Below are 16,518 nucleotides of genomic sequence, written 5' to 3'. Positions count from 1 at the left end.
TCTGAATAGAAAGGGAGATTGAGAGACCAAGAAGATGTGTATGAATTGTCATAGATTAGTAGCTATTAACTGATATATAGTAAGACATGATTAGCATCAAATAACGACATTAATAAAGTTTAAAAATTTGGTGATTATAGGAGGACCTCTTTGTCATTTTGTTGATAATATAGAAAATCATAAAAGGAAAATATTTGCAACAAAATATAATGAAATGATAGCATCAAAAGTAAGGCAATGTTTAATGTTGATTCAGTCCCTCTTGATAAAAGGAGAGATAATACAACGAGGATAATGCATTAAGCCATGTTTGGAATGGAACTTCATAATTTTTGTTATTGTTCTTAATTAGCTAAGTCATGAATTTGATATTAGAGGAAACTTAGCAATTAAGAAGATTACTATATATTTCGGTTTGATGATATTGTACAAAAACATCAACTAGTGTTGGGCAACATGTGATAGGGAACTTGAAAAGCTAAGTGATGGTTAGTATTTAATTTGGAAATTCTTGAAAACGAGGCAACCGAAAAAATGAACCTAATTAGTAAGTCACTAAAATTACATCCTATCTTAATCATTCGCCAGCATCAAGTGATAATCAATCGAGAATGTAAGAAATTATGTGATGATGGAAAATTAGCTTGATAATTTTTATTACAAATAGAAATTTTATAACAGAGCTTAAAATTTATATTGCAATGGTTAATGGATGCTAAAAAATAGTAAACAAATAGACATTGACTATTTTTATGCATTGGAAGACAATCAATAGTGAACTTTAGAGTCAAGTGATACCAAGAAGATTAATTATTCATTAAATTGATGAGAGAAAAGGATAAGTGAGTAGAAAGACAAGTGGTGTTAATTAAGGGCGTTGACGTTGGCGAATGGCCAAAGTTGGCAGGTGTTGATGTTAATCAACATCTGTTATTGGGTGATGCTTGATAGCATTGTTAGTCAATGATGAGTATTAATTCAAAGATCAAATGTATGTTTTAACTATACTAACAGATTGATTTAAATTTATAAAATAGAGCATACTTATTAATTTTTAGAAGTTGTGATCTAATCATTTGAAAGGAATCTATAAAATAGAGCATACTTATTAATTTTTAGAAGTTGTTATCTAATCATTTGAAAGGAATCTTAGATGTCATATGGACATTAGAAAAAGCCTCCTTTAATTATTTTATATTTTATATTGAAAATTCAAGCTTTGTGTCAAGCTCTAAATTGAGAAATCCTGAACTTGTTAGGTCCATCTCATTGACATGCTAGTTATGGCTATAAGTATATAATATTTGAAGAATATTCGACTCCAATATGCCTAAAATAGTTCCCAATTATGAAATTTCAATACAATATTTAAGAATTTTTACCTAATCTATGAAAATTTGTAAATTAATCATATACATAGATTTTTAAGAACTGTAGTAAATATTTCTGAGCACATCACTCCCATAATGTAGTGTTTTTAGGTGATCTTTAATGATACACTTCTCTGTTATCGGCGTAAGTCCGGTTTAACACATCATAAGATTCAACCTGAACGGCCATATTCAATCAACCGTATTAAAAATCCAATATACAATATGATATTTTAATATCTTCAGTCCTGTCTCAAGAAAATCAAAATTGAACATTTCCCTTGAAACAAAGTTTTTACATCACATTGGTATAACCCTAGTAGAAAATGATAATCAGAGAAGTTCCAGCACATAAAAAATAATAAAATACGATAAAACATAAATATAACCACATAATTTTTGCAGCCATGAAACTCGAAGGACTGTAAACCACCAAGGTCTAAAGACATTCAAAAGCCCCGGTACAGGAAATAAAAATCCTCATGGAAGAAAAGCCCACACTTTTAAAACAAAGTTCGCCAAAAACAAGGACAAATAAGTTCTTACATTTCACAGCACAAGTTAACTTAACAATAAAAGCATAGAAAATCCAAAGTTTAAAATTTCTAATCTGAAGGACTATCAAAACACTCCGCAGCCGCTTTCCAGTCTTCAAGATTCCACTTTTATACTAAAAACGTGCCAAACGCCACGACCAAAAGGGGAAGGAAGCCGCCGTTGCCGGCAGTGGCGCTGGAGTGCGGTGATGGACCGGGCGCCCCTGAAAATGGTGGACCGTGAGAAGCCATGACGTCGACCATAAGCCTTTGACCCATCTTGCAATGTTCAATGTTACTGCTGACGAAGTAGAGAAGGCCCGGCTTGTCGAGGACGAAGACAGTGCTGCCGTCCTTGTACAGGGCGCCATTACTGCTCTCGTTGCAGTGGTAATAGCCTCTTTTCTCCACCCGAATCACAGAGTCGTTCTTGTACTCGAAGACTAAAGATGGAAAACAGATTTTAATGTATAAAATGAAATGAAGAACATTGTTGTAATAGAGTGAGGGATTTGTTACCGATTGTGTCACCGACTTGGAAGCGGAGTTTGCTTGCCCAGGCGGTGTAGAAGTCGGGATTACTGTTGTCTGGGACTCGCCATCCCTCGTCGCCGCCAACTTTGTACTGCTTCTGGGCTTTGACGAAGAAGATGCTACAGTTGGCAAGGAGAAAGAAGATGAAGAGGTGGACGGAGAGACGCATCTCGACTTTTTTTTTTTTGCGATAGAGACGGAATCAGAGTTTTGAAAAGTGTCGGGTATTCTATCATATTATATATAATTATATATAAAAATATATATTTTAATTTTATGTAGGGAATTGTGGTCATCACTAGTGTGTGTATATATATATATATATTGAAATTTTTAGTTGAATTTAATTGCAAGCGGAGGCAAGAATAAGCTATGAACCGAGAAAAAATATTACATCAGAATTCCACACGTAGAGTTACGTGTGGAGTCTAATGAAATCACGCCACACGTGAGGTTGGAAAAAAAATCAGCCTAGTAACACGGGGGAATATTTCCCCGTGTTAGTCATGTGTTATTGTGTTATTGTATAACATTCAACTGTTGTTGTGTTATTATAACATCAGGAATATTCTCAGAACATAATAACACATGAATAACAAACAATAACACTTGAATAACAAGGGGGGAATATTCTTCTGTATTACTAGATTGATTTTTTTTTCTCACTTTCACGTTTGACATGATTTCATTGGACTCCGCCCGTAACTCTACATGCGGAATCCTGATGTAATATTTTTTCATAAACGGAAGTCCGTAAATGGTAGAAAAACGATTAAACAAAATATTTATTGAGTACTCTCCGCAGAAATATTTTATACATTGTATCTTTACTAGATAATTTATAAATTGATGCCTTGTTTAAATGAAAGAAAAAACATAGAAAAACATGCAACTCGGAATAAAAGATAATCAAATTAATCAACCCAAACGTTAATGTGCATGCTCAAAAAATGTGCATATTTTTTCTTTACCTTTTTGTAGATTTTAAGACATTAGCGTAGGAGTCTAAAATAGTAGCAGCCGTTGACCTCATTTTGAGGTCTTCCATTTTCTAGATATTCTAGGATCTAGCCTTATAATTTCCCTATTTTGACTCTCTTAGAGAACTATACTGGGACCACACCCCTTAGAAATTCAAGTCATTTCTTCACTACTTGTAGTTTCATATGGACTGTTTCAGATCCTCAACATTTGATTGAGTCGATCAAAAAGCCGACATATTGAAGCTCAAATTGAGCTCCTATAAAAATTTGAAAGAAGTAGTTGGACACCGTGGCGCGTGCGATGTTTGACTGGCCACTATGAGTGATGTGTTTGACTATAGTTGTCGTTTAGGCGAGACCCGGTCATCAATTCGCTCGTTAAACGGCTCCGATCGGGTCAAAATAATTTCATTTGTCGCGTCGCGCACGAATCGAAGTTAATTTGACGTGATCGTTGACGAGTTTGTCCGGATGACCTCGGATGAAAAAAAGGACCACATCGGTGCGTCTGGAACATCAATTTTAGCTAGAGATGACACCCATTTTATTGGGGCGTCACGCTTGCACAAAATTTAATATTTTCTTTTAATAAAAAAAAATAATAAATTTTTTTTAATAAAAGGGTTTTTCTAAACTTTCTGACGCACTATTTCCCTTCCCCGCTCGCGCCTCCTTCCTTCATGCCTTAACCGAACTCTCGCTTCCCATTCGGTGAGCTCCCCGCCGAACCCTTGCCCCTCTTTTCTTCCTCTTCTCTTGCCCGGCTCGGCCGGTTCCCTCCTTCTTCCTGTGCCCCCGCCGGTGACTTCTTCTCGTCGACCTTCTCGCCGCCGGTTACTTCGTCGGTAAGCAATCTCCCCTTTCTTCGACTATAAATACCCCCTCTCACGATACCTCAAGGGATCTGACCTTGACCCTCTATCAAACTCACTCGACTTGATCGGGCCCCCTGACTCGTTTGCCTTCGGCTTCCAAGAAGTTTCTTCTTCCGAGCGCGAAAAATTGCATGCGGAGAGTTTCCTCCTCCAATTGTCTAAGCCGCAAGGATCTTCTTCCCCTCCTATCATCTAGGGTTGGGATTTTTTTTTGATTTGTACACTAAGGAAGAATTTCGGTTGGCTGGCCTCCCTTCTTCTTCGCGACCGACGCTCGGTGCTCCCTCGTCGACATTACAAGGTTCTTCTTCTCCCTCGATCATTCAGGCCGAAGAGTAAGAATCTTCTTTTTCTTCTTCTTCTTCTTCTTCTTCTTCTTCTTATTACAATGGTTCAAGAATATAAATGATTTCCTTATCTTTTAATTTCCTTCTATTCATCCAATTTGCCAGTACGGATTTCTGTTTCTGTTAATCGTTTGAACCATGAGAGTATACTGCCTTGCTCTGCTTGCAAGAAAATCTCTCTCTTATTTTATATTCAAGCCATCTTGCTTCTCAATTTGATCTTTGTTTTGATCAACTTCTTTATATGCTTATTCAGATTATTTTCTCATATTACAAAAGTTGTGCTACAGGGTGGTTTACTAGATCGAGTTTTTTTGTTTTAGTTTCTTGAAATGATGTGAACAAATACTTTGCTAATCAATTCGATAATGAGGTTTTCGAGAAGGAAGTTTGGTTTCTCTCCGAATCCCTGGCTCTCGATTCCTTCTCTGGCTTGAAGTTTTCATTTGTTGCTCTCTTGAGATTTACTCTTTCTAAATATGCTAGAGGTATGATTAACTTCTTAATTCATCTTGTGATTTTTTTATGAAGGTCGGTTACCTTTCCCTTTGATTTAATGACAAAACATTTCAATACACTTCTCTGACATTTGCTTAAGTAATGATTGAACGAAGACTGGATTTACAGTTGTGAGATATTTGATAGGTTTGCGAAATTTTAGCTTAATCTTGCATTTGTCCTTAATTGCCGTCAAAGAATTTTGTTAGCTTTCCTTTTCTCTGACTTGTGTTATTTGCATTTTTATACTGAAACGTAATTAATTCTACCTCTGAAAGGACAAGAAACCCATTAAATGATAATAAATTTGGAATTATTTGTGGCCAATTCTTGTATTTAAAAGAGATGTGAATAATGAACTTCGAGAAAAATTCATGCAGTATTATAAGATTACTTCAAATTTAATATGGCCTGGATAAATTGTGATTGAGATTTATTGGGAGCAAGATTTTCTATCTTTCTCTTTGTTTAAATTGTGATAAATTTTGATTCTATGCTTTAATATTAAGTATGGTAGTTTTTTTTTTATTGACAAGAAGTTTAATTTCCTTTGCAAATTTTGGTTTCAAATTATTTGGTATTAAAACTTCAGTTTACTTAAGCCATCAATTGTAAATGTTGTTGAGGACAACATAACATATGACGATTCTTAATTTGTTGGTTCTTTTTCATTCTCCTAATGGCTTAATTTCTTAACTATCTCTTGAAGGAAGGGTAGATTTACAAACATGACACACAATCTTTATATGCTCACATGTTCGACACTTAGATTTTACTTCTTACATATCTCCACTTATTTCCTATGTATTTATATATTTCACAGACTTCGTTTTCTTTTCAACGCTTATGCAATTTAAATCCTCTCGAATCGTGGAATTGTAATACCTGTTTGTTTCCTTTTTTTGATTTCTTTCGAGGTAAATCTGAGCACGTCGCCACACCAACAACACCTCGCGAAGCTTAAAAAAAAAGAAGTCAAATGAGCAAGGGGCTAATCCAGTTTGTTTCCTTTTTGTGATTTCTTTCGAGGTAAATCCGAGCACGTCGCCACACCAACAATACCTCGGGAAGCTTAAAAAAAAGAATTCAAATGAGCAAGGGGCTAATCCAAATCATCACAAATCTATGACAGGCATTCAATGCTGCACTTTCTTCCTTAGTCCCCTTATGCTACCGCATTATGTAGCAGTTCTACAGGTCGTAATCTTCCATGAGTTTACTAAATTTGGCTTCTTAGGATTTGCTAAATGCCACTTTGATGGGCTGCGTTTTACAAGAATTGAAGGATTGAATGTATTTTTTTTCACATGTATACCTCCATACATTTTGTTAGGGTGGTAAGCTATACGGTATTAATGCTGATGAAAATGGTTTTAATCAAGGAAGATTTCATACATATTATATTTTTATGAATTCACCAATCAAATAATTAAATCTCATTTTATTTACCTTTATTTGTCTCATCACCTTGATGAAGACATATTTCTACGCCTATTTACACATCTGTACATAATTTCATTTTGCTCACTTGTTTGCTTGCTGTTGAAGTTGGAATTATAATAGAGCTATACAAATGGAAGCCTCCATCCCAAGTGTATTCTGTAAAATAAGGCTTGTTTTTCCTTAACTTCATAATAGTATGGAGGCTTTTATACTTGATACTCATATGTTTGTCTAGGGTTATATGAAAATGCTGCATGCTGCAGTTTAATATATTGAACCTTTTACATTTACGCATGTATCATTACTCTATTTAATCTTCCATACAACTCCTCTTATATAGGCAAAGTGATATGTACATATACAAGGTAAACTTTGGATTTTTGATGTAAAATTGTATAACAATTGAATAAGGTATAATATTTGATTTTGATTATACGAATAAGAATCCTTGGGATTACGATAAAATGTTTTCTTTCTTCTCTCTCCCCTCTTCTCGGAATGAGACGACGACACGGGCAAGTGGCAATTCTTCTCCGGGCAGCAGTCAATACTACAACAGAAGGTGAAAAAAAAGGAGCTTCAGCCGAACTTCAATAGATTTAAATAACATACATATAGAGCGTCGAGGTCGTTCGTCTGACACGACGTAAATCCTCACATTATCTTTTAGAATTTTCTACGATTTTATATCTTACGATATAAGTCTTAAACTTTTTAGGATTCTGAAGTCGTCGTTCAGTACGACAAAAATCCTCACATTTTCTCTGGCTATTTGCATGACATGCAGACATAAGCCCCAAATATGTAAATAACTTGCAGGACTGAAATATCTTATAATTTCTTTTTCGAAAATGTAAAGCCAAACCATAGATTGGTTTGAGATGTCACTGATTCTTCTTCAGTATCTTCGACATCTGCTACTTTTCATTCTTTTGACTTTCTTATAAGCAATAATGGAAACCTGAACGTTGAATTCTTGAAGACAAAACCTCTAATCATTATCAAGAGTTATCTTAAATGACTCGCGTCATTTGGGATGTAATAGATTAATCTAAACCCTATCTAATCTTTGTATTAGATAGGGGAACTTGTTGGCTATAAATAGAGTATACTAAATTTACATTTAAGTTTAGATAGTTTAGCCTATTAATAAGTGATACGATCATCCTTCGAGATGATATATCATTTATGGTATCGTGGTCAGCTATTTAAACTATTAGATATATGGGTCTATTCGGTCTCACCATTTTCAAAAATAATAAAAAATATCATTTTCATAAAATTAAAATTACATTATATAGTATACTAAATTTAAATTTTAAAATATTATTTTTAAAGAAAAAATAGCTGACAACAACTTGATTAAAGTTGAGTTTTATGTCATTAAATATGTATATTAAAAAAATGTTTGTACATATTTTGACTGATTCGACAATAGCATAGGTTAGATAGCCATCATACAGGCAGTCGACCAGTCGAACAAGCGACTACCCATTGACTAACGATTGAAGGGCTGCTAGATGACTAAGTATCTACGAGAGGACCAAAGGGCTGCTAGATGATTGAAGGTCTTCCAGACAACTAAATCTTTGTCAGACGATTGAAGGAATGCTATTGATCGAAGAGCTGCCAGATGATCAAAAAGCTATCAAAGCCGATTAGAAACAAACATCCTTGCCAATGACTGGACAAGAGTCCAAACATACAAAACTATGCCAAAATCAGTTACAAAAACGAAGATGTACAAAAAAAGACAATAATGTCTTACAACCCCTCTATTAAAGTATGGGTAGTCATATAATTTTTCACATTTAGCTCTGACCCGACCTGCAATTACTTGTATTTTTAAGCTCCAAAATACTACAAAAAACTTGACATAAATTATATTCACCGGCTAGTGTGAATAAATATAATGTTATGGAAAATAAATAATAAAACTTTACACTATACATACTACACTATACATACTACGCAAGTATAGATATCATTTTAAGTAATATAAAATTTTCCTTAAAACCCAAAGTATCAATCCCATGAGGTTAAGACTAAATTGGCTTGTTAAACTCAAATGCAAATTCTATTTAGATTGTAGATTTAAATGAAAATGAAATGATAACCATGGTTAAGACTAAATTGAAGCAGTTAAAAACAACTATAATTAACAGTTTAATAAAAGTAATTCTAATGAGTTTGAATAATATGTAAGAACTTTCCCCTTGTAATGAGATATTAATCTATGTAGGATTTGAATGAGTAAAAATATGATGATGTATTGTGATAAATAGGAGCATTCCTATTCTTTACCCCCTCCCAGTGCTAGCAAAGAATATTGACTAATTTAGAGTTTTTTACTAGCTTATGTAGTAGTGATGAATAGATTCTGGCCTCTCACCTCCAGATTACCGACTGTACCCTCTTTATAGGACCTAGTAGAGGCCATTGGTATCCAAATTCTAAACTTAATTTAAAAAAGAATCTAGTCTGTCACCCTAGAAACATCAATTCTACGCCCATCAAAACTTTTATCGCTATCTATTTGCACTCCCCTTTAGGTGATAGCAACAACTCTGCCCAGAATGAAGCGTGACATTCACTAGTAGGGTGAAATTAAAGCCCTCCCTGGTCTTTATGTTTCTCAACAGATTTAAACCTCACAAGTGACCAATTTGTAAGGTCAATAAGAATTGGTGAAAATATCATCACAATTTTAAAAGTAAAAAAAAATCTTTAAATCATTCTCATCCCATAAGATTAAGTCTCAAGAGTAAGGAGAAAAATACGGAAATAATCATATTTTATGGATAATAAAACAAAAACACCAAATTTGTATTGAAATCCATGTTTTAGAAACAAAAACTTAACATGGGTTGCTTCAACCTCCCCTTCAAAATTTGGCCAAATAATGGATCATGTAAAATGGTAGTTATTGGCGCTATAACACCAGTTTGGGTGCTATAGCACTCGTTACCCGCATCTGTGGTGCTATAGCGCCCGTTACCCGCATCCGTGGTGCTATAGTGCCAAAGGACGGTTCTATGGCGTCATACTTTTTACACTAGAAAATCCAAAAATTGAACTGCTAGAAAATCCACCTCTCAAGCCAAAAATTGAATGATGTGAACAGGACTTCACATTTACACTAGTAATGGGCTTGAGAGGCTGTAGTATTTCCTCCCAACTATCAAATTTAACTCTAGCGCACTCGCATAATGAAAATATCAAAGATGCGAATCCCAAACCTGTAGTTGTAGCAGCAACAACATAACTGGTGATAACATCATAAATCAGAGCTCCAATGTCAATGGGTTTGAACTGCTGAATACAATAATTCACGGTTGCTCAATTTCAGGTCACTTCACTAAGGTTATTTGTAGGCAGTAGACGAGCATAAATAAAGTAGTGCCATGCTTTCACTGTGGCATCCAACTTTGAAGTGGGGAAGTTGGCTTCTGTATCATTAGTAATTTACCAGAATCCCCTTCCACCAGTCAAAGATTAAATAATCTCATCTAACTCCTCATTAGGGCTATAGTTTGAGTAAAAGCATAACGTGCTAGGGGCAATTGATAAAACTAATTTATTACCTCAGATGAGAATGGTACTGCCTTTCCTCTAACCATGACTCCTTCTTCAGCCTCAGGGAGATTCACATAGAACTCTCTAACAACAGAAATAACTGCCACAATAACAAAACAACAAAACCAATCTTACTGGCGGCGAACAATCACTTTCTCAACAGCTCCTCCAAGACTCTTGAAACAATGCTCATGGATTAATTTCCTCTATTGTAGTGCATCACTGTATCAATCCTGAGCTCTCGTACTAACAAACTTTCTTGAATCAAATTGGGTTTTTCCCTTGCTCCTCTTCATCCTTGGGGCCATTTCTAAAAATCATATAAAATATACAATAAATTCCAAATATAACTCTAAATCATTAAACTTAACTCCTATAAGCTTAAACTATCAAATCTACGTATTTTCCATAGATTTTTCTCAAATTTTCACCATAAATAGTGATTTTCGGGTAGATCCATAATAGGGCTCAAAATACATGCTGAAAATTAACAAATTTTACATAAAAGTGATGCTCTTACCTCAAGAAGATCCGCTCGTACCTCAAGAAGATCAAATTAAACAAATTTTGCTTCAAATCACCAAGAAATCTTCGAATTAGAGGATGCCCTAATCTCCAAATTGCGAAATCTAGATGAAGCGGACTAATTCAAGGGCAAAAATGGAGTTTTTTGGACCCATTAATCACTTTAAATTTTTCGCAAACCAGTTTACATGAACCGACGCTTAGGCGCCTGTCTCTCGGTTAAGGTAGCGCTTAAGCATAAGGTCTTGGTGCTAAGGTGCCAGTGCACAAATTTTGAATTGCTAATGAATTTCTTTATCATTGCTTCCTCCTTTTTCTTCAATTCACTCTCCCAAGATGACATCTTTCCAAGAACCCTCACTCTCCACTTAGAATTTAGGGTTAAAATGAAGTGTGGTGAGACTTCTCCTCATACCCTTCTATTTATAGGCTATAGATCATGCCTTAAACCTCTAGACACATTTTTAGACCATGATTCCATGTTTAAACCCACTAAACCACGTATAAATCATATAGAAGCGCCATTTAGCACGTTTAGTAAACTGCCGCGTTTAAGTGTTGAAGGTTGGCGCTTAAGCGCTAGTGCTGAATTTAGCACAAGTTAGCTTAACAGACAAAAACTCATTCTAACATGTCTAAGTTATCCTTTAAGGTCTTACAACCTTCACTAAATCATTATATAATCAAAATACTACCAAAATTTTCTAAATCAAACATAACAACATAAAATTCAAAACAAACACACCGATAACTATGGGTTGCCTCCCACAAAGCTCTTGGTTTAACGTCGTCAACCATACGTAACAAGTAATTATTCTATTTGAACCAACAACATAAGATCATTCAATCTAAGTTGATCACCTAAAAATTAGGCTTTCAGCCTGTTACCATTCACATTGAATATTTTATCAGTTTTAGGATCTTTGATATCGAGAGCTCCATAGGAATAAACTTTTATCACAACAATTGGGTCCATCCACCTGGACTTAAGTTTGCCTGGAAATAATCTTAACCTTAAATTATATAGCAAAACTCATTTCCCTGGCTCTAAATTTCTAGTAAGAATCCTCCAATCATGCCACTTCTTCATCTTTTCTTTATAAATCTTAGTACTTTCATAAGATTCAATCCTTATCTCTTCAAGCTCATTTAATTGTAATAGTCGTTTCTCACCAGTATCCTATAAATTGTAATTAAAATCTTTAATAGCCCAACATGCTTTATGCTCAAGTTAAACTGGTAAATGACAAGCTTTCCTAAATATTAGCCTGTATGGGGATATTTCTATAAGAGCTCTATATGCAACCCTATAAGCTCACAAAGCATAGTCAAGTTTGATTGACTAATCCATTTTGGTTGGATTCACAGATTTCTCCAATATTCTTTTAATTTCATGATTGGATATTTTAGTCAAATCACTTGTCTCAGGATTGTAAGCAGTAGAAAGTCGATGGTTAATATGATATTTCTTTAATAATGTTTCCATCATTGCATTTCTGAAATGACTTCCCCTGTCTGTTATGATCACTCTCGACATCCCAAATCTACACAATATGTTCATTCTTAAAAACTTTGCAACATTTTGAGCATCACATCGAGGTAAAGCAATAGCTTATATTCATTTGGATACATAGTCTACTGCTAACAATACATATAAATTTCTGAAAGATGGTATAAATGGTCCCATGAAATCTAATCCCCCAAACATCAAATATCTCACCTTATAACACATAATTGAGGTGCATCTCATTTCTCCTACGAGTATTGTTTACTAATTGACATCAATCACAAGTTTTGATAAAAAAACATTAGTATCTCTAAAGATTGCAGGCCAATAAAATCCAAATTGTAAAATTTTTCATGTTGCTTTATCAACATAAAAATGACCCCCAAAATCAGAATTATGACATTTTTGGATAATTTCATAAATTTCTTCTAAAGGCACACATCTTCGAATAATAAAATCCTTTCCTTGTTTATATAAAAATGGGTCATCTCAAAAATAAGTCTTAGCTTCAGTTAAAAATTTCTTCTTCTATTGGTATGTCATTCCATATGGTATAATATCACTAATAATGAAATTCACAACATCGGCATACCATGGAACACACCACTCATTAACATTGAACAATTCTTCGTCTGAAAAATGTTCATTAATCTCTTTTTCAATACATAGTGGTTCTTCTAATTCAAGCCTGGACAGTTGATCAACAATTTGATTCTCAGCTCCCTTTCTATCTACTATCTCAAAGTCAAATTCTTGCGAAAGAGGAATCCAACTTATAAGTCTTGGCTTTGCATCCTTCTTTTTCATCAAATACTGAATAACAAAATGATCGATATGCACAACACATTTAGTTTCAGTTAATTATGATCTGAGTTTATCAAAAGCATATACTACAACTAATAACTCTTTCTCAGTTGTGGTATAATAGATTTGAGCTTCATTAAGAGTTCTATTAGCGTAGTAGATTACTTTAAAAATCTTATCAAGTTCTTTATCTTAAAACAGCTTCAATAGCATAATCACTAGCATCACACATCAATTCAAAAGATTTTCCCTAATCTGGTGAAACTATAATTGGTGCAGTGATTAATTTCTCTTTTAATAATTCCAAAGCTTTTAGGCACTCTTTATTAAAATTAAAAATTACATGTTTTTCAAGTAAATGGCATAAAGGCTTAGTAATTTTTGAAAAGTCTTTAAAATATCACTTGTAGAGTCCAGCAGGTCCTAAAAAACTCCTAATTTCCTTCACACTTGTTGGGTAAGGTAAATTAGTGATCACTTGAATTTTTGTAAGCTCTACTTCCATAATATTTTTTAAAATTTGATGTCCCAAAACAATTGATCCTACTACCATAAATTCACATTTTTCCCAGTTATAAATTAAATTTGTTTCTTCACAGTGCTTAAGAACTTTTGATAAATATTCCAAACTTGATTCAAATGAAGTTCCAAACACTAAAAATCATCCATGAAAACTTCAATCCCTTTTTCAATTAAATTACAAAAAATAACTATCATACATCTTTGAAATGTAGCAAGGGAATTACATAAACCGAAGAGAATTATTCTAAAAGCAAATGTACCATAAGGACTGGTAAAAGTTATTTTCTCTTGTCCTCAAGTGTTATTTGTATTTGAAGATAACTAGTGTATCCATCCAGAAAATAAAAGTATTTATGCCCAGCTAATCTATCCAACATTTGATCTAGAAAGGGTAGTGGAAAATAATCTTTCTGGCGGTGAGATTTAATTTTCAAAAATTAATGAATATTCGCCATCCTATGACTTGTCTTGTTGATATTAACTCATCATGGTCATTCATAGTCACAATCACTCATTTTATAAGAACACAGTGAATTAGACCAACCCAAGCACTACCTGAAATAGGGTAGATAATTTTAGTATCTAACCACTTTAAAATCTCTTTCTTAATGACTTCCTTCATAATAGGACTTAATCTCCTTGGAGGATTAGCCCTCGGTTTGCTGTTCTCTTGCACATGAATTATATGCATACAAATTGAAAGACTGATTCCTTTTATTTCAATAATTGTCCATCCAAACTCTTTCTTATGAATTTTTAAATTTTTAATTAAATTCATTTCTTCTTCTTGAGGAAATTATAACAGGTAATGTTGAGGAATCACCTAAAAAGGCATACTTTAAATGTTCAGAACGTAATTTCAACTCAAGTTCAGGAGGTTTTCAATTGATGGACAAAAAGATGTATCTTTTTCTATCGTGTCCAAAACTTCAAAATTTTCTCGAACATAATTTGAATCTTTCTTGTAAAAATCATCAAATTGATCTAATTTCACTTCTTGCTAGTTTTCAACTCTTTCATTTCCAATTTCTCTTCATAAGTTGTTTTGAAATGACATTCACTTAGACATCTTATCAGATTCATTTTATAGCATTCATCATCTTTACCCTTTTTATGATATCTCATTGATTTGGAAATATTAAACGTAATGGTCGGATCATTGATGCGCACAGTTAATTCCTTTTTATGCACATTTATCATTACTCTTCTTGTAGCTAGGAAAGGTCTGCCCAAAATGATAGGTATCTCCTTATCTTTCTTCATATCTAGCACAATAAAATTAACAGGAAAGATAAATTGATCCATTTTCACTAAGACAACTTCTATAACTCATTTAGGATATGTTATTGAATAATCTGCTAACTACAGAGTTACAGTAGTAGGGAATATTTCTCCTAATCTCCATCTTTTAAGTATTGATAATGACATAGGATTAATTCTTGCACCTAAATCACATAAAGGTTTCCCATAAAATTTGTCTCCTATTGCACATTGAATTGGCTGTTCTGAATTATAGCACTGCACTCCTCACTAAGTGCAAGAGTCTCGTTATCTTCAAACTTTTTTTTTCTTGTTAAGAATATCCTTCATAAACTCCACATAGCTTGGCCATTGTTCTAAGGCTTCAATGAATGGAATGTTAATTATAAGCTTCTTAAAAATTTCCAAAAGTTTTGAAAATTGTTTATCCAACTTCAGTTGATGGAGCCTCTGAGGAAATAGAGGTGGTGACATTTCCAAGTCAACTTTAAGTGGAAAAATAGGTCTCTCTAAACCTTTATGAGCATCCTCTTTGGGTTCTTCAATTTATTTTCTCTCTACTTCAATCTTTTTTTGAACTCTACCTTCCAATTTTCTTTCACTTATAAGTTGAATGGCTTTTACTTGCTATTTATTCTGGTCTTTTGGATTTACTTCAGTATTACTAGGAAGAGTTCCTTGGAATCTATTACTTAATGAATTTGCTATTTATTTTAATTGGTTCTCAATTTTTCTAATTGTAGCTCATTGACTTTGTAACTAATTTCTCATTTATAACACCTCTTCTTCTATAGACAATTTTTTCTCCTTAAGTTGTGGATTGATGTTAAAACCTGAAGGATAAGTAGGTTTATAATTACTCTGGTTGTTCCTATTTTCTAATGGGTTTACTTGGTTGTCCCACCATTGCTGATTATTACCACCCGAAGTATTATTCCATTTAAAGTTGGGATAGTTCTTCCAACCTCGGTTATAATAGTTAGAATATGGGTTATTCTACTTATTGTTTATGGAATTTAAAGTTTCTAATGATGCTTGAGAATGTACCATTTGGCCTAATGAATTCTCTTCAGTCATTGCAATTGGTTGAGAAAAATTCATTCCAGAATGGTCTAACTTCCTTGAAATTGTAGCAACTTGATTTTCTAACATTATAAAAACATAAGATTCTTGAATATTGGCTACTTTATGAGGATTTACCCTTTCAGAAGGCTATTAAAAATTATTAATAGCCATCTCTTCAATTAAAGCATAAGAGTCATGAAATGATTTTGACAAATGTTTTTGCCAGCAATGAACCACCAGCAATGACATCGATAATAGATCTATGAGATACACTTACTCCATTGTAAAAGTTTTAAATTATTAATCAATCTGGTATAACATAGCATGGACACTTTCTCAGTAGTTATTTAAATCATTCCCATGCTTCATAAAAAGATTCCCCTTCAAACTAACAAAAAGATGTAATATCATTTCTAAACTTCGCAGTTTTTGATGATGGAAAATATTTAGCAAGGAAATTCTACGCTAAATCACCCCAAGTTCTGATAGATCTAGTTGCTAACAAATGTAACCATATCTAAGCCTTATGCCTCGTTGAGAAAATCCCTCATTGAGAAAAGAAAAGTCTAAGTCTTATAGCATCATCTGATACACCATCATATTTAAACGTAGCACAAAATTTTAGAAAATTGGTGTCGGCACTATTTTTGGTTAGAGAGTTGCCCTTTAGAAG

The 16,518-nt window shown here is 33.7% G+C and overlaps 1 protein-coding gene across 1 annotated transcript; it reads right to left on the bottom strand.

Moving 5' to 3' along the window:
* Positions 1 to 1,404: 1,404 nt before the first annotated feature.
* LOC110035513 (mavicyanin-like) lies at positions 1,405 to 2,658 on the bottom strand. The gene is made up of 2 exons (XM_020739740.1): positions 2,426 to 2,658; positions 1,405 to 2,349 (listed from the first exon to the last, which is right to left on the bottom strand). Exons 1-2 carry the CDS (start codon positions 2,607 to 2,609, stop codon positions 2,036 to 2,038), a joined length of 498 nt encoding a protein of 165 aa, XP_020595399.1. The 5' UTR covers positions 2,610 to 2,658; the 3' UTR covers positions 1,405 to 2,035.
* Positions 2,659 to 16,518: the final 13,860 nt, after the last annotated feature.

The sequence above is a fragment of the Phalaenopsis equestris genome, unplaced genomic scaffold (genome assembly GCF_001263595.1).
Source record: "Phalaenopsis equestris unplaced genomic scaffold, ASM126359v1 Scaffold197975, whole genome shotgun sequence".
In the NCBI taxonomy this organism is placed as follows: Eukaryota; Viridiplantae; Streptophyta; class Magnoliopsida; order Asparagales; family Orchidaceae; genus Phalaenopsis; species Phalaenopsis equestris.
The sequence above is the reverse complement of the archived record's forward strand: the minus strand, read 5'-3'. Positions and strand labels throughout refer to the sequence as shown.

What these genes read in the sequence shown, in the direction of transcription:
- LOC110035513 (XM_020739740.1), bottom strand. Translation starts at nt 2,609, where the DNA reads ATGCGTCTCTCCGTCCACCTCTTCATCTTCTTTCTCCTTGCCAACTGT. An exon ending in CCAAGTCGGTGACACAATCG is followed by an intron (nt 2,350 to 2,425) that starts GTAACAAATCCC and finishes TTCCATCTTTAG; the next exon opens with TCTTCGAGTACAAGAACGAC.